The 26,692-nt window shown below is 44.0% G+C and overlaps 1 protein-coding gene across 1 annotated transcript in view; it reads left to right on the top strand.

Moving 5' to 3' along the window:
• The window catches only part of prelid3a (PRELI domain containing 3A), a gene marked incomplete at its 5' end in the record, with an annotated part of 38,926 nt that extends 13,286 nt beyond the window's left edge, over positions 1 to 25,640 (top strand). The window contains 5 exons of the mRNA XM_084307662.1: positions 1,895 to 1,984; positions 5,739 to 5,809; positions 11,118 to 11,220; positions 21,008 to 21,066; positions 25,461 to 25,640. Coding sequence (XP_084163788.1) covers positions 1,895 to 1,984; positions 5,739 to 5,809; positions 11,118 to 11,220; positions 21,008 to 21,061 — 318 coding nt within the window. The 3' untranslated portion in view covers positions 21,062 to 21,066; positions 25,461 to 25,640. The remainder of the gene's footprint in view (positions 1 to 1,894; positions 1,985 to 5,738; positions 5,810 to 11,117; positions 11,221 to 21,007; positions 21,067 to 25,460) is intronic.
• Positions 25,641 to 26,692: the final 1,052 nt, after the last annotated feature.

The following is a 26,692-nucleotide window of genomic DNA, read 5'->3' as shown; positions in this document are numbered from 1 at the left end:
AGGCAACCCTAGGCACGTGTGCCTGCATAGGCACGCAGGGGCATTTTCATAGGCACAGGGGGCAGCATAAAAAAAATAAAAATAAAAAAAAATATTTTTTTTTCTTTTGTGCTTTGAAATATTATAGTGAAATATTTTGCACTGTTGTCGCATTTATCTTGTTGAAATCCTCCGACAGGTTCTTTTTACTACCACATATTTAATTGAGACCATTTATTTGTTTATTATTTCAATTTAGCTGGAAATACATTGCTACATCATTCAGTAACATTTGCAGAGCCTTATAACAAAAACATTATTACGGTCACCATTGTGACCAGTGGGATTAATCAACTAATTGTATTATTTATTTTTCTATTTCATTGAACATTGCACATGTTAAAAGCCATTTTTTTTACTCAAAATGTGAGTATTACCAAGTCAACTTGTGTTCTTAAAACAATGACAATAAACATAGTTTTATTAGGTTGAAATAATGTGGTTGTGTACTTATTTTTCTGTTAACTTATTATGGATTGAAAACTGAAAACCTTAACGCACAGTAACTGAACTCAATATTTTTAAGTTCTGGTAACTTATTATTTTTTTTTTTTTTACAGTGTAGTCTTGCGATCAATCAAAACAAAACTTATTTACACGATATACCTCACATTCACCCTCCATTCACATCCTGGTGTTCTCCTGGTGTTCTCCATTAGGCCTGTAGGTGGAGCTATGACAGCACACGTACAGATGTGTCCAAAAATGAATGGGCAAATGTGAGTGAAATGGTCGCACTGTATGCAGCTGTTTGTCTGCATTGCATCCCCCCCCCCCCCCCCAACTCAGATTTAGGGTTGATACAACCATCATAATAATATTGTTAATAATAACAATAACAATAATGATGTAATAATGTACAAATTATCATTAAAAAGACCTGATTATGAGAAAAAAAATTACGATGCATGGAATATTGTTGAGGCACACTAGTTACAACTATATTTCAAACAGGCACTCCATGTCAAAAAGGTTGCTGACCCCTGGTGTAGACTATCACATGCTGACCTACTGTCGGTCTGGGGAGGGTGTAGACTACCACATGCTGCCCTACTGTCGGTCTGGGGAGGGTGTAGACTACCACATGCTGCCCTACTGTCGGTCTGGGGAGGGTGTAGACTACCACATGCTGCCCTACTGTCAGTCTGGGGAGGGTGTAGACTACCATGCCTCCTCCAATACATGGAGAAAAGAAGCCAGCCGCTTCTTTTCACCTGACAGCGAGGAGTTTTCACTCCAAGCGTTTATTTAAATTCCAAAGGCAACTGAAAGAAGCCGGCTTCTCATTCTCGGTCCTTGCCCCACAATAGTGGAACAAACTTGCCACCACAGTTAGGAGCCGAAACACGACCAATCTTTCCGGGCATTTTCACGAGCTGCACCCCCAACTCTGGAACACCCTCCCTCAGACTGTCAGAGACTCTCCCTCACTCTCCACCTTCAAATCCTGACTGAAAACCTACCTGTTCTCCCAAGCATACAACATTCCCTACCCATAGCCACCCTCCTCCAACCTACCACCTCCCCTTCCCCTTCCCTACTCCCTCCCCTCGGTTTCCTTACTTCCCTGACTGTTCCCCTACTGGACTTTGTATTTGTTACTTGTTACCCATGGTTTTATGTCCTGCGTATTCATACTGTTGCTTATTCCCTGTGGTTCTTTGTTTCTCTGTTCATTTGCAAGCACATTTGTTTTGCTTATTGTCAGCGACTTTGGGTTCTTGAAAAGCGCTATATAAATAATTAAGTATTATTATTATTATTATTATTATTATGATGTAGTATACAGTGTTCACATGAGGTGCGGCAGCGGAACACCTTACCCTGTCTAAGAAAGCTGTCTGCTCTGCCTCAGCTCCTGGGAACCACCACCACTCAGACGTACGTGAAGGAGCACTCCATAGTGGACCCAGAGGAGAAGAAGATGGAGCTCTGTTCAACCAACGTGAGTTTGAACCTCCTCTCCTCCTCCCCTCTCCTCTCCTCTCCTCTCCTCTCCTCTCCTCTCCTCTCCTCTCCTCTCCTCTCCTCTCCTCTCCTCTCCTCTCCTCTCCTCTCCTCTCCTCTCCTCTCCTCTCCTCTCCTCTCCTCTGCTCTCCTCTCCCCTCTCCTCTCCTCTCCTCTCCTCTCCTCTCCTCTCCTCTCCTCTCTTCTCCTCTCCTCTTCTCGACACTCCCCTCTCCTCAACACTCTCCCCTCTCCTCTCTCCTCATCTCTCCTCTCCTCTCTCTTCTCCTCTCCTCATCTTCACACATGACATCAGTCACAAACACCAAGTTCAAACATCCACTACTGCACCCAGCTGCTCTTTGTGACACAAGAACGTTTTTTGAAGGTGCTGTAGGAACCTTTTTGTTAAAATAAGTGTTAAGTAGCTCTACATTCTGACAGCCATATAGAGTGTCTGGTCAGTAACATGGGTCTCCCAGTCCCTCCACTCTGCAGTAAACAGCCATCACTGATATAGAGTGTCTGGTCAGTAACATGGGTCTCCCAGTCCCTCCACTCTGCAGTAAACAGCCATAGCTGATATAGAGTGTGTGGTCAATAACATGGGTCTCCCAGTCCCTCCACTCTGCAGTAAACAGCCATCGCTGATATAGTGTCTGGTCAGTAACATGGGTATCCCAGTCCCTCCACTCTGCAGTAAACAGCCATCACTGATACATAGTGTCTCGTCAGTAACATGGGTCTCCCAGTCCCTCCGCTCTGCAGTAAACAGCCATCACTGATATAGAGTGTCTGGTCAGTAACATGGGTCTCCCAGTCCCTCCACTCTGCAGTAAACAGCCATCACTGATATAGAGTGTCTGGTCAGTAACATGGGTCTCCCAGTCCCTCCACTCTGCAGTAAACAGCCATTGCTGATATAGTGTGTGGTCAATAACATGGGTCTCCCAGTCCCTCCACTCTGCAGTAAACAGCCATCGCTGATATAGTGTCTGGTCAGGGTATCCCAGTCCCTCCACTCTGCAGTAAACAGCCATCACTGATATAGTGTGTCTCGTCAGTAACATGGGTCTCCCAGTCCCTCCGCTCTGCAGTAAACAGCCATCACTGATACAGAGTGTCTGGTCAGTAACATGGGTCTCCCAGTTCCTCCGCTCTGCAGTAAACAGCCATCACTGATATATAGTGTCTGGTCAGTAATATGGGTCTCCCAGTCCCTCCGCTCTGCAGTAAACAGCCATCACTGATACAGAGTGTCTGGTCAGTAACATGGGTCTCCCAGTCCCTCCGCTCTGCAGTAAACAGCCATCACTGATATAGAGTGTCTGGTCAGTAACATGGGTCTCCCAGTCCCTCCGCTCTGCAGTAAACAGCCATCACTGATACAGAGTGTCTGGTCAGTAACATGGGTCTCCCAGTCCCTCTACTCCAGTGGCGGCTGGAGTAAAAATAATATTTTTAAAACATCCCCCACTGTGTGTGTCAGTGGTGGCTGGTGACTTAAAAAATGGCAAAAGACAGGACAGGAGCGTGCTACATAGCTGTCAACATTGGGATTTGAAAATAAGGGAGATTTCCCAGCAAAATTTCCCAGCGCCCCGTCCTACCTTGTGTTCAAATACCCCTTACATATAGGCAAGGGTACACATAATGAATCCTAAATCCCCACTAGGCAACCACCAATATACAGTATAATATCAAACAGAAGAGTGAGTCTGTGCTAACCGAATACAGTGTCTGGTCAGTAACATGGGCGGAGGGACTGAGAGACCCATGTTACTGACCAGACACTCTATATTAGTGATGTCTGTTTACTGCAGAGTGGAGGGACTGGGAGACCCATGTTACTGACCAGACACTATATCAGCGATGGCTGTTTACTGCAGAGTGGAGGGACTGGGAGACCCATGTTACTGACCAGACACTCTATATCAGTGATGGCTGTTTACTGCAGAGTGGAGGGACTGGGAGACCCATGTTACTGACCAGACACTCTATATCAGTGATGGCTGTTTACTGCAGAGTGGAGGGACTGGGAGACCCATGTTACTGACCAGACACTCTATATCAGTGATGGCTGTTTACTGCAGAGTGGAGGGACTGGGAGACCCATGTTACTGACCAGACACTATATCAGCGATGGCTGTTTACTGCAGAGTGGAGGGACTGGGAGACCCATGTTACTGACCAGACACTCTATATCAGTGATGGCTGTTTACTGCAGAGTGGAGGGACTGGGAGACCCATGTTACTGACCAGACACTCTATATCAGTGATGGCTGTTTACTGCAGAGTGGAGGGGCTGAGGCTACGTTTAGACGGAGAGAGTCTGAACAGAAACCGCAAAAGTCGTCTTACGGTCTCACTTTTAATTTTGCGTTTAGACTAGCGTTTTGGGATGGAATTCTCCGTGCAGACGAGGCTGTAACAACTCGAGACGACTGAGCCCCGCTGTCACACGATTGGCGCATATGTCACATGCCGTGCTGTGAAGACCCGCCCTACTCTGCCTCTGATTCGCAGACTGTGGGTGGGGAATGTGATTGGACCAAAGCAGAGTCACTCACAGACAGTGGGTCCAGTCACGCCGCGGGACAGATCCTTGTGTATTTAAAAGTACTGCCAATGTAGCCTTCAGGTGATCGCCATGGATAGAATCAGACATGCTTTGTTTACGCTTTTAGGCTACTGGCGCATGCCTGTGATGTAAGCAGTACACGCGACCAGAGCCTTGACACCCCTTTCGTCATCGTTTTATGCGGTTTGACAGTTTAGATGAGAGCGCAAAGGTTTATCGTTTCTAGGAATTCCACCCTGGAAGGTAGTCTCACTTTTTTGCGGTTTCACCCCGTAAAAACGCTGTTTCCGTATAAACGAAAGGCACATCCGAAAAAATATTTTTGCGGATTCACCTGCTAGCGTTTCCGTCTAAACGGGGCCTGAGAGACCCATGTTACTGACCAGACACTCTGTATCAGTGATGACTGTTTACTGCAGAGCAGAGGGACTGGGAGACCCATGTTACTGACCAGACACTATATCAGTGATGGCTGTTTACTGCAGAGTGGAGGGACTGAGAGACCCATGTTACTGACCAGACACTCTATATCAGTGATGGCTGTTTACTGCAGAGTGGAGGGACTGAGATAGATACCCATGTTACTGACCAGACACTATATCAGTGATGGCTGTTTACTGTAGATGTAGAGCAGGAGAGACTGAGAGACCCATGTCACTGACCAGACACTCAGGAATACATCATTTAACTTGTATAACTTGTTGTATTCAGTTGAAAAACATCCACATTATGTAGAAGAGTGGAACAGATGGAATGGAAGTACTTTATTGATCCCAAGGGAAATTCAGCACTACAGATAGCTCACAATAAACATTTAGGTAGGTAGTCAAAAATAAAAATAAAAATACAGTCATGGATATAGATTCTAAAAATATGTTTATACATTCTAAAATATACAGCCAAAAATATACAGCAATGAGCAATGTACTGTACATTTCTTTTAAATGTAGATGTAAAAAGTCCAGGAAGATATGTCAGAGTTTGTACCGTCACTCTGTGCACAGTGAGGCGTTATACAGTGAGTCTGATGGCTGTTGGAATGAAGGACTTCCTGTGACGTTCAGTGTTGCATCTTGGGAGTCCTTTGGTGTTTTTGGTAGTACTTTTGGTGTATTATCGTTATCGCTTGTATGACCTGTATGACTCCCCGCCCCCCCCCCCCCCTCTACAGATTACACTAACGAACCTGGTCTCTGTCGACGAGAGGCTGGTCTACAAGCCACATCCAGACAACCCTGAGATGTAAGTATGCTGCACACTTTAGAACAGACTAGGGCTTTGATTGATTGATTGATTGATTGATTGAAAACTTTATTAACAGATTGCAGAATGGGTACAGTACAGTACAGCTCAATACATACAATTGTTAAGGGGATGCAGACCAGAGAAAGACTTTCGTCTTGTTTACATCAGGGTCACCCATTTTCAATTCATCCTAACATAATATGACACACACGACATACAGATAGACAGTACTGCTACATCTATACATTTATGACATACCAGATTTGCAAATACACTACTGTTTGTGATACAAAGAGTCCAGAAAAGAGAGTATACATTTGATGTAGAAACTGTACATTGGAGGAGGTTGGGTAGGTGGGGTGGGGTTGGGTGGGGGGGGGGACTGTACATTGGAGGTGGTTGGGTGGGTGGGGGGGGGGGGGGGTTTGGGGGGGGGGGCACTGTACACTGTACATTGGAATATTGACAAAGCCATACTTGGTCATTTACTGTACATTGGAGGGGGTTGGGTTAGGACATTTGCAGGGGCCAGTTTCGAATTGCAGTCTCCCGTAGGTGTTCTTTGAGAGTCTTTTTGAAAGTGGGTAGTGATTCACATTCTTTTACAGCTTTGGGTAGGGCGTTCCACATTGATGTGGCATAATTGCGAAACGTGTTTAGTCCCTTGTTTGAGCCGAATCTGGGTTTAACATGATTTGTGGAGCTCCCTCTGGTGTTGTGATCGTGGTATTCACTGATCTTTGGGAAGTATTTTGACATGTACATGGGTACCTTGGTCGTGTAGTGTATCTTGTAGACCAGGCCCATTGCAAGTTGCTGTACTCTGTCGTCTACTCTAAGCCATCCTAGGTTGTCAAAGTGGGCAGGGGTGAGGTGGGTTCTAGGAGTCAGGTCAAGCAGTAGTCTGACCAGTTTGTTTAGAGATGTTTGTAATTTAGTTTTTTGTGCCTTTGAGGTGCTTTGGTACCATGAGGTGCAAGCATAGTCGTAGTACCCTTGAATGAGTGCTCCTGCCAGAGTCTTCAGGGTATTCTTGTTTACCAGAGAGGAGATCCGGTACAAGAATCTAGTTCGTTGGTTGACTTTTTTTATTACATTGGATGCCATTTTGTCACAGGAAAGATTTGCCTCTAGGATGGAACCCAAGTAGGTAATTTCGTCTTTCCTTGTGACAATATTGTCACCCACTGTAACTGAGAAGCCGTCGGTCTTGCTGAGTTTGTTATTTGAACCGAAGAGAATGGACTCTGTTTTGCCCATGTGTAATGATAGTTTGTTATCGGCGAGCCATATGCAGATTTTGCCTAGTTCCGAGCTGAGGGTTTTTTCAACCTGTAACTTGTTATTGTCAGAGACCAGCAGGGCTGAGTCGTCCGCAAACAGGAACAAGTTGCAGTCACAAGCTGACAACATGTCATTTGCATAAATTAGGAACAGTAGCGGTCCTAGTATGCTTCCTTGTGGAACACCACAGCTCACTGTGAGGGGGGGGGATGGTACCGTTTACCTCCACCATCTGTTCTCTCCCCTCCAGGTAGGATTGTATCCAGCTCACTGATAGACTATCAAAACCAATTGCTTTTAGCTTGTCAATCAGAATGGTGTGATTGACAGTGTCGAAGGCCTTTTGTAGGTCCAGCATGACCATGCCGCAGTATTTGCCCGCGTCCACCTCTTGTTTGATGTGGTCGTTCAAATAGAGAAGGCATGTGTCAGTGGAGTGGGATGTTCTGAAGCCAGATTGGAATTCGTAGATTAGATTTTTTTCCGCAAGGTACTTTTCGACCTGTTCGTATACTATTTTTTCCATGACTTTCGAGATGGAGGTAATTGCCTGGGTCTAATTTGCTGCCCTTTTTGTGCAGGGGTGTTACTCTCGCAATTTTGAAGTCCTTGGGGACGTGTCCCTGTTTTATGGAGAGGTTTATTATGTGTGTGATGACTGGGGTGATGGTAGCTGCTGAGTCTCTGAGGAATTTGGAGGGGATGTTGTCATGGCCAGTGGCCTTGTTCGGTTGGAGGGCGCTTAGTTTTTTGAGTACCTCATCTGTTGTTACCATTTCCAGTTTGAAGTCGTCTTTGTGGACCCCTAGGTTCTTGTAGTATGCTACTATGTGTTCTACCCCATAATGCCCTGAGTGGGAGGGTAGTTTGTTTACCAGTGTTGTGGCTATGTTTGTGATGAAAGTGTTTAAGTAATTGGCTACATCCAGCTTGTCTGTGATGAGCGTGTTGTCCGTCTTTATGTTTATGTTTGAGAATCTGGTTTTAAGTTTTTTACTGCAGCCTAGTTGATTATTGAGTAATTTCCAAAGTTCACGTGGTTTGTTTTTGTTTTCCTCAGTTTTGTCATTGATGACATTTTTTTTGCAGTTTTTATCATCGAGTTTACGTCATTTCTTAGTCTGTTTCTTTCTAGTTTGAGTTCAGTCACGTGGGCTTGGAGTTCACTGCTCGTGCTTTTGGTAAGCTTTGACTGACTTTTACGAAACTCTGAGCATTTTTTGTCTCTGGCTTTCATAGCGGTCAGTATTTCAGTGTGCATCCACGGCTCAGCGTGATTTTTTACCCTGGTGGTTCTTAGGGGGGCCATGCTGTTTAGTATTGTTGAAAATTTGGTTTTGAAGCCAAGCCATGTTTCTTCAACCAGTGTACCATTGAGCTCATCTGACCAGTCTAGGCTCTCCAGTTCAAGGTTAAAGGCCTCGCTAGAGTAGGTTTTGAGGTCTCTAGATGTGACTGTTTTGTGACAGCCAGCCTTTTGCTTTAGCTTTTTGCGGGTACAGAATATCATATAATGATCACTTAACCTGCATGCTATAACCCCTTTATTGGAGATCTTGGACTTGTCAGAGGTCAAGATGAGGTCAATGGTAGTCTGAGTTGATTCACATACCCTTGTGGGTTGGGTGATTAGCTGGCTGAGGCCGTGTAGATCACAAAACCTACTGAAGGCCTTGAAGACGGGTGCTGCTTTACGTAGCATATCCGTGTTCCAGTCCCCAATAAGATTTTTTTCTACGCCCTCCACCCCGGCTAAACACCCATCAAGTGTGTCAGAGAAGCCACTGTGTTCTGGCGGTCTATAGATTGTGCCTACTAGTACTGATTTCGCCCTTTCAAATAAGATTTCAATCCAAACAGTTTCAATCTCGTCATGGTTAAGGTCAGTACGGTTGATGAATTTGGTATATTTGTGAATATACACACAGACGCCACCTCCATACTGGTTTCTATCCCTCCTGACTATTGAATAGTTATCGATTTCAATCTCTGGATCCTGTACAGATGAGTCTAGTTTTATTTCTGTGAAACACAATATGTTAGCCTTACCTAGGGCTGGGCGATATGGCCAAAAACGTTATCGCGATAAAATTATAAAATTATTTTCATATAACTCGATATCGATAATTATCGTCGATATAATGTCTGTCAAGTTTAATTAAATTGTTATGCCCGGCGCCGATGGACGGGCTATTAATGGACTTGTTTTTCTCCTGCGAATGTCTCGAGTTGATGTCGTCATCAGTCCGCGCACGTTAGCAGTTAGCCAGAGCGAGCAGTGTATCCCATGACAATGTACTAAATATGACCCTAAAATACTCCGTTCCGCCCCAATACATTGCAACGATGTCCACTGTATACCCCACACTACTATAAACGTGGCCTCAGAATTCACGCCACACACCCACTCGGCACGTAAATTATAAAATAGCGCCGTGCAAGCTAATTATCCTAGCCAGCCTGTTGTTTACTAGAGTCCTACCTCCGGGTCTCCTTCCGGGTCTCCTTCCGCTGTCGGCCATCTCCTTCACTGATTGGTTGTTAGTGCGTGTGCTCATATCCAAGCTTGGAAAATCGATATATTCAAACTTTGCGACCACGTTTCATGTTTATTTCAAGGAAATTATTTATCGCTATAGTTATCGTTATCGTTTTATCGCCCAGCCCTAGCCTTACCGTTTAAAAACAATTGTCTGATTTCAGCCAGTTTGGGTCTCAGGCTGTTTGTGTTTAGGTGAAATATATGAAGTCCATTTGTGTTCGTTATTTGGTTTATGTCGTCGAGTTCAAGGTGTTGATTGTCTGTGGTGTCTGGTTGACCGGGTGGCGGTAGGTGGGGAGGGGGGGATGGGGTCCTATGTCCTTTGTTGTTAGCCCTGTTAGCTTTCTGGGTCCTTTGTCCATTGATGTTAGCCATGTTAGCTCGCCGGCTAGCTCGCCGGCCATCAGGCGATGCCTCGCTGTTTTGGTCCCGCAACGTGCTGGGCGCCTCGATTGTGAACCCCGGTTCATTCCTTCTCGCTGTGGCCTCTCGTGGGTTCTTTTGTAGAGGTGGTAGTGGAGGAATGTTGCCGTTGATCGTGTCGCCAGCCGCCGCCGTCTGTGTAGGTAGCAGTTGTCCTGTTGTGCTAGCGACTAATCCAATAGTCGACTAATCGACCGAAAGGAGCCGTAGTCGACTGCCAACCTCTTAGTCTAATGCAAAAAAATAAATAATAATAATAATTAAAAAAAAATTAATCATTCTTTCCAAAAGCAAAGAGGCCTAGAAATGTGGCTAACACTAATGGCACGCATACCAGAGGCTAACTGCCTAAGAAAACAGGCACAGAGGCACTGAAAGAGGATTTCACCCATCTAATGGACACACTAGAGTAGACAAATATCAAGATGTATCCATCAGTGGACCAATTGCATGCTTTCACCGAGGACAAGAAGCCTTCAGCCGACTCCTTCAGACATTAAGCACCCCCCCACAGCCCAATTGGAATGATCCCCCGGAAAAACTCATTACATCCTTTCTTCAAGTCAATTCAAGTGTGAACTGTTCCTTTATGTATCCCCTTGGTGGAAATGCAAGTGTCATAGCAGCATGGCGGGGGAGGGGTGCACAGGTAGGATAGGTAGCAATAATAATAGAATATAGAAAAAAGTACAAAGTAGTCATGATAATAGTGATAGCATTAGTAGTAGTGAACAGTAGTGAGGGGCAGGGTTCAATCAGACAATTGTAATAGTGATGATGAGTAACATAATATTATTAACTTGAGCGAAGGACAAGTGATTTTGTTTGCAGATGATTTTGTTGGACACTTCGTTTGAAAATATTGTTAAGGGTTTAGTGCAATAAGGGGCAGGACCTGATGAGCATATTGCTTCTTCCTATTCAGACTGTTTTGTTTGTTATTTTATCTTACTTCATTATTCTCTCTCTCTCTCTCTCTCTCTCTCTCTCTATCTCTCTCTCTCTCTCTCTCTCTCTCTCTCTCTCTCTCTCTCTCTCTCTCTCTCTCTCTCTCAGTACTGTGCTGACCCAGGAGGCCATCATCACAGTGAAGGGGGTCAGTCTGAGCAGCTATCTGGAGGGAATGATGGCCATGAGGATGTCGGCTAACGCCAGGAAGGTAACCGACACAATATCCTCCACGACATAGAGTCTACATCATCATTTCACACGTTAGGCATCTGGCAGGAAGTCCAGAGAGTCTCACAGGAAGTCCAGAGAGTCTCACAGGAAGTCCAGAGACTCTCACAGGAAGTCCAGAGAGTCTCGCAGGAAGTCCAGAGAGTCTCACAGGAAGTCCAGAGTGTTAGGATTGGGGGTGCTAACTAAGGTGAGAACACAATTGCAGATCGGGAAGAGAGGAGGCAGAAACAGCAGGGTAACGTGGAATATAAATAGGTTTTACTTGGACGACGAAATAATACAAAACGGAACATGCACAGGCTCAGCCGAGCTGGCTCTTATACAAAACAACACTGAAGGACACGGGAAAACAAAGAGGAACGAAAACGGAATACATAAACTACTTACAACACATAAGGACATGAAGCAAGGTACGGGAGAGGACGACGGGCAAGGGAACACTGAGGAAGGTGAGGGTAACAAGGAGGGTACTGGAGACAATGACGCCACAAGGAAGTGATGACAAACCCACACTTAAATACCAACACTAATTACAACGATCAACACCTGGCAGGGCCAAAACATAGAATCAATAAACACCATACAAGACACCAAAAGCAATAACAAACACAACAACCAGACAGGGAGACGACATCAAACAAAGACAGGGATGGCCCAAGATAATAAGTAATTAGAAATTAAGTCTATTATTTTGAACCATAACAAGATGGCCGCCTGCACCATCAGGCTACTCTGGCCACTAGAGGGAGGTAGGGGACCATTGTCAGGAGGAAGGAAATGTCCAATGTCGTTCTCATAACCGGGCCAGCAGGGGCTGGCCCTGGGGACGTTACACCAGAGAGTCTCACAGGAAGTCCAGAGAGTCGAGTCTCACAGGAAGTCCAGAGAGTCTCGCAGGAAGTCCAGAGAGTCTCGCAGGAAGTCCAGAGAGTCAAGTCTCACAGGAAGTCCAGAGAGTCTCGCAGGAAGTCCAGAGAGTCTCACAGGAAGTCCAGAGAGTCTCACAGGAAGTCCAGAGAGTCTCACAGGTAGAGGGAGCTCAGACGGTAGGAACAGCTAAGAGCAGGTAAACAGTGTCCAGTCAATAGCCTGAGAAGAATCTTGAAGGAAGACGCCAACATTTAGGACAAATCCCATTATTTGCATATAGCCTAGCTTAGCACAACGGCTGGAAGCGGGGGATGATCGGCTAGCCTAGCTGAAAGTGAAGAAATACACTTTCCAACAACTCCAAAACAGTCTTATTTACATGTTTTATATTGTGTATTTACCACATGTAGAACAATGTAAAAATCATCTAAGCCCCTTTTAGCTTCCATCTACAAAACCAACATTGATAATCTAGCTAACCTACAGAAGAACAACTGCTAATCATGGCCGACTTTGTAAGAGAGGATGATGATTACTTCAGGACAGACCTCTCTCTCTCTCCCTCCCCCCCCTCTCTCTCATAAGATACACCAGGTTTGACTGACACTCTCTCTTTCTTGTCTTGTCGATTCTTGTCTTGTGAACACTTTCATGTATTTCTCCTCGCATTTCTTCACTGAAACCGTCTGAAACCTTGTTTTCAAAGGGCCGGTTTCAAAGGGCCAGTTTCGAAGGGCCAGTTTCATATACAGTATGAGATAAGATGAGATAAGATAAGCATGTGGGAGGGGGGTGTAGTGCTGACGGCTTTGGGTAACTGCACCATATTATTCTTTATTACTAATTTATTCAGACATTTTTAATTTCAAACCTTTATTTAAACTCGAAAGGACTGTTGGAGTTCATTCCATGAGCTAGAGGGGCGTCACGGCAAAATGCAGATTCATATTTGTACACGCCACTGTCATCCTCCAATAAATAAATAGGATTTAATAAATCCACTCCACCAGCATCACACCCAGATCTGCAGCTCCCGCAGTTATTCTCCCGAGTTCCTGTCCTCCGTGTCAACGCTAATGAATTCATATTTAACAAGATGTGTGTGTGTAGTGTGTGTGTGGTGTGTGTGTGTATGTGTGTGTGTGTAGTGTGTGTGTGGTGTGTGTGTGTATGTGTGTGTGTGTATGTGTGTGTGTGTGTGTGTGTGTGTGTGTGTGTGTGTGTGTGTGTGTGTGTGTGTGTGTATGTAGTGTGTGTGTGGTTCAAGGACTCATTGTGATGATGCTGGGCGTGTTCTGCAGCTGTCGTCGCCCTCAACCCCTCTGGTTGGGTTCTGCTCTTCTCTCTGGTTGGGTTCTGCTCTTCTCTCTGGTTGGGTTCTGCTCTTCTCTCTGGTTGGGTTCTGCTCTTCTCTCTGGTTGGGTTTGCTCTTCTCTCTGGTTGGGTTCTGCTCTTCTCTCTGGTTGGGTTCTGCTCTTCTCTCTGGTTGGGTTCTGCTCTTCTCTCTGGTTGGGTTCTGCTCTTCTCTCTGTGTGACTCCTGTAACGGCAATTTTACCTTTCCAATGTCCTGCTTTCTCTTGCCCGTTACTTCACAGGTATGATAGGGAGTGATCTTACGCAGTAGACACAGCAATGATGGATGTCCAGTCGTGATTCCAGGTTTAGGGGTGTTTATTGCTGAAGTTGCAGTTGTACATTCAATTTATTGCCAGTGTGGGTTCTGTAGGAATTATATGGTATTCTATATTTATTTGGTATTTCTTTCTGCTTCCGGTTGCTGAGCTGCTGAGCTTCTGTTACTGAGCTACTGGTACTGAGCTACTGTTACTGAGCTACTGGTAAGAACGGTGTGCTCCTCACTACCTGTGTCCTAGTTGATTACTGCACCTGTGACCCTAAATACCTAACCAGTGCTGTCAAATCTAAAACCCGCCACCAGGTGTCCAATAATAATATTACAAATAATAAATAATATGCCACCATCATAATGGCTCCTACACACCGGCCCCTAATTGTCTAAAGTGTAATGACAATTAATACTAAAATCATATTCAGGGAGCCATATTCAAAATCTACAATTTTCAATTTTCAATTTTTTTTTTTTTTTTTTTTACAATTTCATTGCCAATTTCTGAAGAAAATACATAAAATAAAAGATCTTCTTCAAATTTAGGTACTAAAAGCCTGTTCCTGTAGGCATGTTGTACATGCTGAAAGCCTGTTCCTGTAGGCATGTTGTACATGTTGAAAGCCTGTTCCTATAGGCATATTGTACATGTTGAAAGCCTGTTCCTGTAGGCATGTTGTACATGCTGAAAGCCTGTTCCTGTAGGCATGTTGTGCATGTTGAAAGCCTGTTCCTGTAGGCATATTGTACATGTTGAAAGCCTGTTCCTGTAGGCATGTTGTACATGCTGAAAGCCTGTTCCTGTAGGCATATTGTACATGTTGAAAGCCTGTTCCTGTAGGCATATTGTACATGTTGAAAGCCTGTTCCTATAGGCATGTTGTGCATGTTGAAAGCCTGTTCCTATAGGCATATTGTACATGTTGAAAGCCTGTTCCTGTAGGCATATTGTACATGTTGAAAGCCTGTTCCTGTAGGCATATTGTACATGTTGAAAGCCTGTTCCTGTAGGCGTTACTCCGCTTCTTTACACTTCAGTCTCTTGGAGCAGACATATCTTCATTATTGGTCTGGTCCTCTGATCCATCTTTTGCAGCTTAAGAAGCGGTCTGCAGTTGATGCTGAATCTGCAGGAGTTTCCTTTGTGCTCACATATCTCCATTGTTATATGTCAGTAACATCCCTTATAAAAGAGATCCTGCTTGCTACAAATGTTTGAAAACGTTTTAGTTTCATTGTTTATGTACTTAAGCACTGTAGTGCTATCCGTCCAGAAAATGGATTTGTCCAGTGGTAGCTGCACTATCTTCTTTTGTACTTGTGCTTTCCTTCTTTCCTCTATCAGACCCCTCTGTGTTGGTCAGATTGTCTTCTACTGGTTCATCCTCCACAGAATCCATTATCTCATACATAGCTTCCTCTTCTTCCTCCGTTTTGGATGCTTCCTTAGTTTCCTTGCTCTTACTTGTTGGTTTCTCCTCTTTTCCAGACATTCTATCATGTGTCTTTGTGGTGGTGTTCTTCTTTCCCCTCTCAGGGTGTTCCGTGGTTGGCTGGTCATCAACACAATCTACCACCTGAGAAGAAGCTTCTTCTTCCTGTTTTTTGACGCTCTCGTCATCTTTTTTAGAAGTGTTATCATCCTTCTCAAATGTTCTGTCCTTGTGCTTGTCCATGCCGCCATCTTTGTGCTTCATCCTTTCCTTCTTATTGTCTCTGTGTTTTGTGTCAGAGGAGTCCTTGTGGTTGCATTTCCACTTCTCCTCAGGCTCCTTCTCGGCTTTCCTTTTTCCGTCCGCCACTACACAACCTTCTTCTTGTGGTTTTCAGTCTTGATTTTCTTAGGATTGAAAGGTAAGTTTAGACAGTAATGTCCAGCTTTAATTCTTGCAGAGTGGTTTACAATATCAAGGAAGTTTACCTCTTTTGACATTTCCTCTGTTTCTTTACTGGCTCTTTCACTGAAATCCTGATTGTACTGTTTGACAAGTAACTCCAGAATAGATATTCTATTGACAGCAGCAGCAGGGCAGCCATTCTCATCCCTGATGGTGTTGTCTCCTCTTAAGGGACCATAGATGACCCACCCCAATAGGGTCCTCACAGCGTATGGTCCATCTGCCTGGCTATTGACCACCTCCCAGGGTTCCAGTACCCTTGAGGCGTTTGTGCCGATGAGGAGGTCAATGCCAGAGTCTATTTCAGGTATTGTGATATGGTTCAAATATGGCCATGGTGACCATAGTGAAGTCCTTTTGCTTTGGAATATTGTGTTGTGAAACTGGCATGGTTTTATGAGTGAACACATCAGGCAGTTGAATGAAGTTGTTTGTGTCCATCCTAGCTATTTCCAGACCGGTAATATGGTAGCTGGTCTCAGGCTTCACTTGGTTCATGGTACGGAGAAGAATATTCGTTTTTTGTCCAGGAATGTTTAGCCTTCTCATTAAGCTTTCAGTGCAGAATGTAGATGTGCTTCCATGATCCAAGAATGCATACGGTTCCAATACTGTGTCCCCCTTGTGGCTCTTTACCTGTACTGGTACTATGGAGAAGAGGGAGGTTTCATCACCGGCCCCAATATGACCACAGGTGTGAGGTGAGACGACAGCATTGTCTCCTATTGATTCCTGTGCCATTGGTTCAATGTGGAGTATATCGGGATGTTTTTGTTTACATGTACCACACGTTAAACGACTTTTGCAGTCTCTGCTTAAGTGTCCTCTTCTCAAACAGCCAAAACAGACTCCCTTTTCCTTTAAGAAGTCTATCTTCTCTCTGTGTTTTTTCTTCTTCATCTGTGGACACCGCTCCAATGTGTGATCACTTTTATTGCAGAACAGACAAGAATTATGAGAACTGATGAATACATTTCTTTTCACTCCATTTGACTCCACTGCTGTTTCCATGGGTGTTACTGTTGTTGCAAAACTGCTTCTTGGGCTTGACCTTTCTCTTGGTTTAATGATGGTTGAGGTTTTGACAGTTGAATTCTGTTTAGCATCCTGGATGTTTCCAAAAAGCGGGTCAGACAGTATTTTCACCTGTCTCTATGAAATTGACCAGGTCTGAGAAAATGTCCAAGCTCCTATAGCTCACATGCCCTGTTCCTCCATCTTTCTCTGATCTTGTATGGTAGTTTCATAAGGATGGTCCTCATGTTTGACACAACATTCATCTCCTCCATATAGGCTAGGTTTTCCATTGCATTGCAACAGCCTCTGAGGAAGAGAGACAATGCCTGCAATTATTTCACATCCTCCTGCTTGATTGCTGCCCAAGCAAAGGCCTTTTCCATGTATGCTGTTGCAATTTTGTGCTCATTCCCAAAATGCTCTTTGAGTAGATGTCTTGCCCTCTGATAGCCCTGTGAAGGAGGCAGATGTTGGCAGCTGCGGACCAGGTTTTTTGGATGTCCTCTTGTATATTGCTCTAGGAAGTGTAAGCAGTCACTGTCATCATCAGTTCTTTTCTCCACTCCTCCCTCAAATGCACTGATAAAACCTTCATATTTTAATGGATCACCATCATACACAGGAATGTCTCTTGGTGGTAGAGTGGAATACAGATTTTGCTTAACCAGTAAAGCAGTTATGTCATTCTGTCTTTGTAGCACATTGCAAATATCACCGACAGGAGGTGTAGTATGAATGACATAACCTTAAACATCCTTTTCCAAATGAATCTATATTTTCAGTTTGAACATGTTGGCTGGGGAGAGAATATTGCGTTAGAGGAGTCATAGAATGAGCTTTGGCAGGTTTATCACAAATATGCTGTTTAGGCCTCACAGCCTGTGGCAGGGAGGGAGGCTTTGTTTCCCTTTGAGCAGCAGCAGCTCCTTTTTGCCAGTCTGAGCTCCTCCCACTTGACACTCTTGAACTGTTCCTTGATCCCATCGTTTCAAGTACATGGGCCTTTGCATTTGCTGCTGCCAGCTGTGTTTCCATTTCCAGTTGTTCCAGTTGCATTCTGAATTGTTCTTGTTGTGCCTCCAGTTTATGTTTTTTGTATAAGGCAGCAGCCTTTTCCATTATAGCGGCCTTTTCGGCCTGAGCTAAAATACGAGCAGATGAGGTGGAAGATGTTTTTGATGCAATGGATTTGTGTGTGGATCTTGATTTTGAAGTATTTGATACACTGTCATGAGGTCCAATATCATCAGAATTTACATCACTCAGTCTTTCACCTTCAGTAGTGACATGTGTTTCCTTTTCAACAGTGACATGTATTTGCTGTTCCACTTCTGATAGCCACAGATGTACATCCTGTATAAAACCTTCTAGAATGTAAATTTTCGGTTGAAACCATTGGTTTTGCCTTTCAATTTCCTCTTCATGTAATGGTAAAATCATCTATGATGAATGGCTTTCCTTGGCTTCATCACACAGAGTGGTTAACTCATTCAAATGGCGTTTTACTGCATTTGCATTTTCATTTGACTTCATGAGCCCTTTAAAAACATCTCTTGATTTAGCAGCCCTTTTGACACACAAGCCTCTTGTCTTCTGACAGTTTTCAACCAACATCTCCAAGCCTTTGGCTGTATACTTGCAAACTCGTTTTTCCCTTTCAGGATCCTGTCCAACATTGCCATCTTGTGGCTGAGCATCACTATTGCCACCAGACATGTTCATTCACAGATTTCCAACAGCTTAATTCACAACTCACCCAGTAGAGCTGCGCAGGTGTTTCCAATCACCTCAATCAGCCGCCACGTTGGCTGTGAAACAATCTGTCCTTCTGAAGCCTTTGATGATGTCCTAGTTTCACTCATAGCTGTAGAGCGTCGTTCTTACTTGAATGTAACAGCAATTTTTCCTTTCCAATGTCCTGCTTTCTCTTGCCCGTAGGTATAATAGGGAGTGATCTTACGCAGTAGACACAGCAATGATGGATGTCCAGTCATGATTCCAGGTTTAGGGGTGTTTATTGCTGAAGTTGCAGTTGTACATTCAATTTATTGCCAGTGTGGGTTCTGTAGGAATTATATGGTATTCTATATTTATTTGGTATTTCTTTCTGCTTCCGGTTGCTGAGCTGCTGAGCTTCTGTTACTGAGCTACTGGTACTGAGCTACTGTTACTGAGCTACTGGTAAGAATGGTGTGCTCCTCACTACCTGTTAGTGTTGTCACGATACTGGAATTTCGACTTCGATACGATACCTTGCAAAGTATCGATACTTCGATACCATTTCGATACCAAAAAAATATATATATATATATATTTTTTTTTTTTTTTTTTTATAAACAAATTTAGCTTTTGTTGCTGGTTGATTTTCCTCAGCTTCTCTCTGGTACTATAAGAGAAGATAAATATAACACTTTTAAAACCCTTTGTTTATCTTTAGATCAAATGTCAAGTTAGACCGCGCTCTCAAGATACGACACTGGGTGCTGAAATCCCATTAAGTATTATATAAAAGAAGCAGTGAAGCCAGACCAGCACTCTCAGGTATCTTTAGATCACACATTTAAAAATAACTGTTCATCTCACTTCAATCATTTTTATTGCAGATGCAGAACATGGTATTTTCTCAAGCAGACAGATGTAAACACTGTAATCTGTGTTGCATGTACCTGACAAACTGAACTGTTTGTATTACAGTTAGTAACAGTTTTGTATTTTTATAAAGGGGAACTATCTTATAAATGGCCTTTTTCAGTGTTTAGCATTGTTTCCTAGCTATGTGGACTTATATTAATATGATCTATGTCTCTAATTATCATATTGGTGCATTCTTCCAATTCTCCTCTCACAATATTCACCCTCACTGAACTGAGTCATCTGAAAATGTGATGATTTGTGATGTCAGAAAGACACCGCTGCATGATAATGTTCAGGCGAGGCAGTAACTTACCATTGTGGTTGGAGCCCAGGCTCAAAACAGCTTAGGATCTTGAGGTAGAAAAATGCTGTTTTTGAGGACTTGATTAGAAATACAAAACAATGAATTAAAAAAAATAAAAAATTACAGAGGTGTTCCATAAACTCACAGGAATTGTGTAAAAGTGCCCAAATAGTGAAAGAAATAGTAAAATAGTTCCCAGATAACGAGAGAGAGAGAGAGAGAGAGAGAGAGAGAGGTAGAGAGAGGGGTAGAGAGAGAGAGAGAGAGAGAGAGAGGCTATGCTCGGAGCATTTTAGTAACGTTACATTTTCAACAAGATTGCTGCTATTTAAACACTTCATGGAAACGGGGTAACGTTAACCTTATGTCGACTGTAATATTGTATGACCTCGACATAACGTTTAAACGTTAACGTTACTCCGTTTCCATGCAGTAATTATAAGTGGCCAGCTAAGCTAAGGGAGCTAACGGCTAGGAGTAGCTAACGTTAGCTGATAGCTGCCTGTAACGTTACTAACAACTTATCAGCTGTTGATATTATGCGCCATCAGTAGACAACGTATCATGTATTAAACTAGAGTTAATGGTTTAATGCTTCAGTCACAGTGACGTTGAAAGAGCAGCTGTCACGAACCTCTCATTTCTTTATTGAGATCCGCGTTGGCACTGATCTCTAACACCGCTTGCAAATAGCATTGGGGCATCTTCTTTAGCTTGTCCTTCGTTGTTTACTTTAAACCCGAAGTACCTCCAAACAGCACTTCTGCTGTTTTCTTTATCCACAAGCACAAGTTGCGGATGCTCTGCATTTGCCATCTTCAGCTGCTAAAATGTTTGTCGGCTCTGTGAGGGGGAGGGCTGGAGGAGCCGGAGGGGCAAGCGTGCTCTGAACAGCGTGTCAACAACTTGCGGTAGAACACTCGCCAGCTGGTACCGATACTGCAGAAAGTATCGGTATTTCGGGAAATGAGTATCGAAACCATTTTAAATATTCAGTATCGATATGTATCGATACTTCGATATTTTTGACAACACTACTACCTGTGTCCTAGTTGATTACTGCACCTGTGACCCTAAATACCTAACCAGTGCTGTCAAATCTAAAACCCGCCACCAGGTGTCCAATAATAATATTACAAATAATAAATAATATGCCACCGTCATAATGGCTCCTACAACTCCTCTGGTTGGTTTCTGCTCTTCCCTCTGTGTGACTCCTCTGGTTGGGTTCTGCTCTTCTCTCTGGTTGGGTTCTGCTCTTCTCTGGTTGGGTTCTGCTCTTCTCTCTGTGTGACTGCTCTGGTTGGGTTCTGCTCTTATCTCTGTGTGACTGCTCTGGTTGGGTTCTGCACCTTCCCTCTGTGTGACTCCTCTGGTTGGGTTCTGCTCTTCTTCTCTCTGTGTGACTGTAGGGCTGGGAGGCCATTGAGTGGATCATTCAGAACCCGGAGAGAGAGAGGCACTAGCTCTGGTAACTAAACTGTTTCTCTCTGCTTCATCATCACATGCATCATGACGCTGCAGCCTTCCTTCAAGTCAGGACGTGTGTGTCTGTGTGTTAGGGACGTGCATGACTGACCAAAAAAATCATTTTTGAATAGTCTACTGTTCTTAAAACCATTTCACTGCCACACGATAGCCGGTTAACCCTTTCACTGTGACAATACAGAAGGTTAGCCCTTTTACTATCACACAACCGACGGCGATGCTCCATCATTAGCATCATTAGCTCCGCGGATGATGCTTTTTCCTTTTTCTTTTTTGCTTGCACACAAACGGTGCTGCCCAGGTTCTGATTTCATACAATACACACACCCACTAGGCTACTACAGCGAGCCCCACTCATTTCATATAGTGCAAATTAATTGTTCAAATGAAGACATCCAATATGATTAACCATTGTCTTACCTTAATGCAACAACAAAAAATGCGACGTTTCGCGCATCAATGATCTTTTCTGCTTTAAGTTTGTCTGTGAGATCACTTTCAATGTGAAGCTGCTTTGAAAACAATGTACATAGTAGCTCTAAAAAGTTTCCACGATTTGATTAACTCTGACTCAGTCTCATCATGCCCTTGGGCTCAGGTGATCCGTGTTATGCCCAGGCGGCATGTAACTTGGAATGGAGTTCCAGGTCTTGGCAGCTCTCACGGAGAGGGCTGATTTGCTAAATGTACTTGTCCTTAATGGAACAGCCAAGTCACCCGGTACAACAGTTCTGGTGAACCTGGAGGTGAAAAATCGGAAAGTGGGGGTGGGGCTAGACCATGGAGGATTTTGAAGACCAGACTGGCATCGGTTAGTTTGATGATGCGGCGTGATTGGTTACTGCCTGCAGTCTGGAATGTTAAACGGCCACCACACCTACTGCCATTGACACCTTGGTTGGCCGACCCTCGCGTATTGTTACCACCAGGGGCGTTTTTAGGCTTAGAAAACATTGGGGGCTTTTTTAAACACAGAAATACGCAATTTTAGAGTAATTAGAGATGAATACTGAAGAACTAGAATCATTAGAGGTTCTCAAAGTGAGGTCCATGTCCATGAGAGGGATCTGGGCAGTCCCCATAGAAAATTCAAAGTTAACAGGACCAAATCATCAGTTTCTTATTTATTTATTTAACCTTTATTTAGCCAGATAAAACATTGATCTGGTCCAAGAGGCCCCAACAGGAGTACAAATATACACATATATATACATATATATATAATATATATACATATACTGTACATACATACACACATATACACCAATAACAAAATAAAAACACAGTTAAGAATCATACACATAAGCAAATAAACAAACAAACAAACATATGCACAGCCTATGTACAAAAGAAATAAACAGTTCATCTCTAGTCTTCAAGTTTTCACTCAAATCAAAAGTATTACACAATTATCAAAACCTTACACTCAAGGAGCAAAACATATGCCCAGATTTGCACCCCTATAAGCACAATGTCAGCCTCACACTTTTTGCAAAACAATACACACAGTGATTTGCAAAACACTAAACACACTTGCATTACATTAGACACAGAATGTCAAATTACCACACATATGAGCCAATTGGTTAAACACAGCCATCAGATGCACAAACACACCATTGCTTAATTGTAGATACACCAATCAGGTTTAAGCACTATAAAAATGCAGCAGGTGAGTTCACCTGTCTTCAACCAAAATGGAAGGAGAGTGAAGTACTGTACACAGAGAACGTGAAAATATACAATACATTCACAAAACACTACACAAGACAACCAATGATGCAGACTGATGAAAATATACATTTTCTCCAATTTTCCCAAATCAGTCAACATGGAGAATCACAAAAAAAATGTTTGCCAGATCCAGCTAGGCAAAGAGATAATGTCTAGTATTTTCTGTACTCTATTTAAATTTGTTCAAAATTGTTTTTGTTTTACTGTAATTTTAACCTGTACTAGATACAGTATTTTATGTTTGTCTGATATTTGCTGAGCTTACAGTGTTATGCACATAGTAGCATGAGAACTGGGGCATGTTTTGTTGTGATTCTCCATGTTGAAATGTTGACTGATTTGGTTATATGGAGAGAAAATATATATTTGCATCAGTCTGCATCATTGATTTGGGTATATGGAGAGAAAATGTTTTTTTTTCATCAGTCTGCATCATTGATTTGGGTATACTGTATGTAGATAAATAAATTATATTTTCATCAGTCTACAGCATTGGTCTTGTGTAGTGTTTGGTGAATTGATTGTATATTTGCACATTCTCTGCGTACTTCACTTACAGTACTCTAATCACTGAGAAGTAGAATTGCTAAATGTGTTTTAGGTTAAGCACAGTAGTGTGTGTAACTGGTTCAAACAGAATTAAGTCATATGGTAACAAAATGTAGTTTTTATAAATTAGTGTATGGTTTTGACAAGTGTTTAATTTAGCAAAGGATCTGAGGTGTTCTGATAATTGTGTGTGTGGTTGTGCTAATTGTGTGTTTTGAAACACCGGGCCCCGTTTTCAAAATCATGCTTAAGCAATCGGAAAAAAACTGTATTGTGTGTTTCATTATATACATATGTTTCAGTCTTCTCATAAAAAAAAAGATTCGATTTTTGGGTCTTTTCCTGCCTTTGGTCCGCTTTGCATTCACATCTCAAATGAACCGCAGCAGGGTTCACTTGCAAGAGTGAATGAGCTTTCACACCACCCCAAACCAACCGGACTATGAACCAGGGTTCGATTAAAGCTTATTATAGTTTATCACAGTATCATGAGCATGTCTTTGTCAGTGGACATTGGACATGGGTATGGATGGCTCCAGGTGCTGCTGCGTTAAAGTGCACATCTTCAATACCTATCTGTACTATTTAAAAGCACAGTGCAGGACACACTCAAAGGTTATCGCACCTCAGAGATGGCAGTGGACATGTATGACAGGACAAAGGCCATATGTAATGGCCTTTGGATTGAGGAACATACTACCAGCCAAAGGAGGAAGCAGAAAAGGATGGACGAGTATGTAGGTGAGTCATCTTGTGGCACAAGCTCAGACCTCAGCTCAGGAGATCAGCTGAGACAGAGACTGTTCTATCCAGTCGTCGACAGAATGCTGCAAGAGCTTGAGAGCAGGTTCTCATGAGTTGGATAACAACTTATGAGAGGCATACAATGTTATCCAGCCTCAGAGCAGTTTCTCTCAGTGGAATTGCTGCAACCCCTCGCTACACATTACAATATCCAACTATTGCCAGAGGAGATCACAGTTGCAAAATCTTTCCTGGTCAGGACAGGCAGAGATGCAGTCCCTACTGCGTCCATGCTTTCTACAACGGAGTTCTGCGATTTGCGAATCTGATTGGCCACTTGCCCATTTCCGCGTCGAACAGCCTGCAAAGCACCTGGCGTTCTATCGCCATGCTCTAAGACAAACTCTAACCTTAACCAACTTCGAAAGAGTGCCTAAGCTTAACCGTCGAAAGAATCTATCGCCATGCTCTAAGACAAACTCTAACCTTAACCAACTTCGAAAGAGCGCCTAAGCTTAACCAGTGTAGACACTTGCGGTCCCACGATTGGGCGTACATGTCACATGACCAGAAATGAATCGCCGAACTCCGTTGTAGAAAGCATACAAGCGTCCCTACTATCCAAAGTGTCTTTTCCCTCCTGGATGATAATGATAATAATAATAATAATAATAATAATAATAATAATAATAATAATAATAATAATAATAATAATAATAATAATAATAATAATAATAATAATAATAATAATAATAATAATAATAATAATAATAATGCATTTGATTTATAAGGCGCCTTTCAGTCCACAAATCGGTGAATGAAAAAATTATAGGATCAAATGAAAACTACTTACTAAAAATGGATGTTTAAAAGTACTAAAAACCAACAAAAAATACCAAACACTAACAAACATTCAGCACAGACAATGGGGATGCTGACATCTAAAAAACAATCTTTTTTATTTTTTTATTTTTTTTTAAGCTCCGGGGCTAGGAGAAAAACATCCGGGGCTAAAGCCCCGTAAGCCCAGGGCTGCAGCAGCCCACACACACACAATATCGTAGCCTAGGCTGCCTATAATAATGCGCAGACTGGGGCTGCTGGTTTGGGTCGGCATAGCCTCGCCTGGCCTTACATACCCGCCGCCTATGCTTCTGTCGTGTGGCAGTGAAAGGGTTAAGACCGAATATTCGGAAAATTCAAATATATCACTTAAGCCTATAACATAACATACGATGTGTACCTTTTTCCTGTGGTCGATAAGTACTTTATTTACATATATTTTAAGTGAGATCTGTACTCTCTGTTACACAATACTGTCCTGACACCTTATTCTCTTTGCGTCCACAGAACCAAAGCAAGCCTTCAAGTCCTCTCCTCTCCCACAGTGACCGACCCAACCTGACCCGACCCGCTCCCCCGCCAAGGAGGACCTCTGTCCCTGACCCGCTCCCCCGCCAAGGAGGACCTCTGTCCCGCTCCGCTCCCCCGCCAAGGAGGACCTCTGTCCCGCTCCGCTCCCCCGCCAAGGAGGACCTCTGTCCCCGCTCCGCTCCCCTGCCAAGGAGGACCTCTGTCCCCGACCCGCTCCCCCGCCAAGGAGGACCTCTGTCCCGCTCCGCTCCCCCGCCAAGGAGGACCTCTGTCCCCGCTCCGCTCCCCTGCCAAGGAGGACCTCTGTCCCCGACCCGCTCCCCCGCCAAGGAGGACCTCTGTCCCGCTCCGCTCCCCCGTCAAGGAGGACCTCTGTCCCCAACCCGCTCCCCTGCCAAGGAGGACCTCTGTCCCCGACCCGCTCCCCCACCAAGGAGGACCTCTGTCCCCGACCCGCTCCCCCGCCAAGGAGGACCTCTGTCCCCGCTCCGCTCCCCTGCCAAGGAGGACCTCTGTCCCCGCTCCGCTCCCCTGCCAAGGAGGACCTCTGTCCCCGCTCCGCTCCCCCACCAAGGAGGACCTCTGTCCCGACCCACTCCCCCGCCAAGGAGGACCTCTGTCCCCAACCCGCTCCCCTGCCAAGGAGGACCTCTGTCCCCGACCCACTCCCCCACCAAGGAGGACCTCTGTCCCCGACCCACTCCCCCACCAAGGAGGACCTCTGTCCCCGCTCCGCTCCCCTGCCAAGGAGGACCTCTGTCCCCAACCCGCTCCCCCGCCAAGGAGGACCTCTGTCCCCGCTCCGCTCCCCCGCCAAGGAGGACCTCTGTCCCCGACCCACTCCCCCGCCAAGGAGGACCTCCGTCTGAACCTTTAATGGCTGAACCTTTAATGTGGAGTATAATATACTGGAGAGTTGGCTGAACCTTTAATGTGGAGTATAATATACTGCAGAGTTGGCTGAACCTTTAATGTGGAGTGTATAATATATACTGCAGAGTTGGCTGAACCTTTAATGTAGAGTATAATATACTGTAGAGTTGGCTGAACCTTTAATGTGGAGTGTATATATATATACTGTAGAGTTGTAGGAGCATTGTATATTTTATATTTATCAAGGCATGAGATTTAAGAATGTATGTTTGGCACCAACTCTGTGTCTAGTTGACCCATCTAGCCATCTCTGTACCCCCCCCCCCCCCCCCCCC

This window comes from Notolepis coatsorum (genome assembly GCF_963971535.1).
Source record: "Notolepis coatsorum genome assembly, chromosome: 2".
NCBI lineage: Eukaryota > Metazoa > Chordata > Actinopteri > Aulopiformes > Paralepididae > Notolepis > Notolepis coatsorum.
The sequence above is the reverse complement of the archived record's forward strand: the minus strand, read 5'-3'. Positions and strand labels throughout refer to the sequence as shown.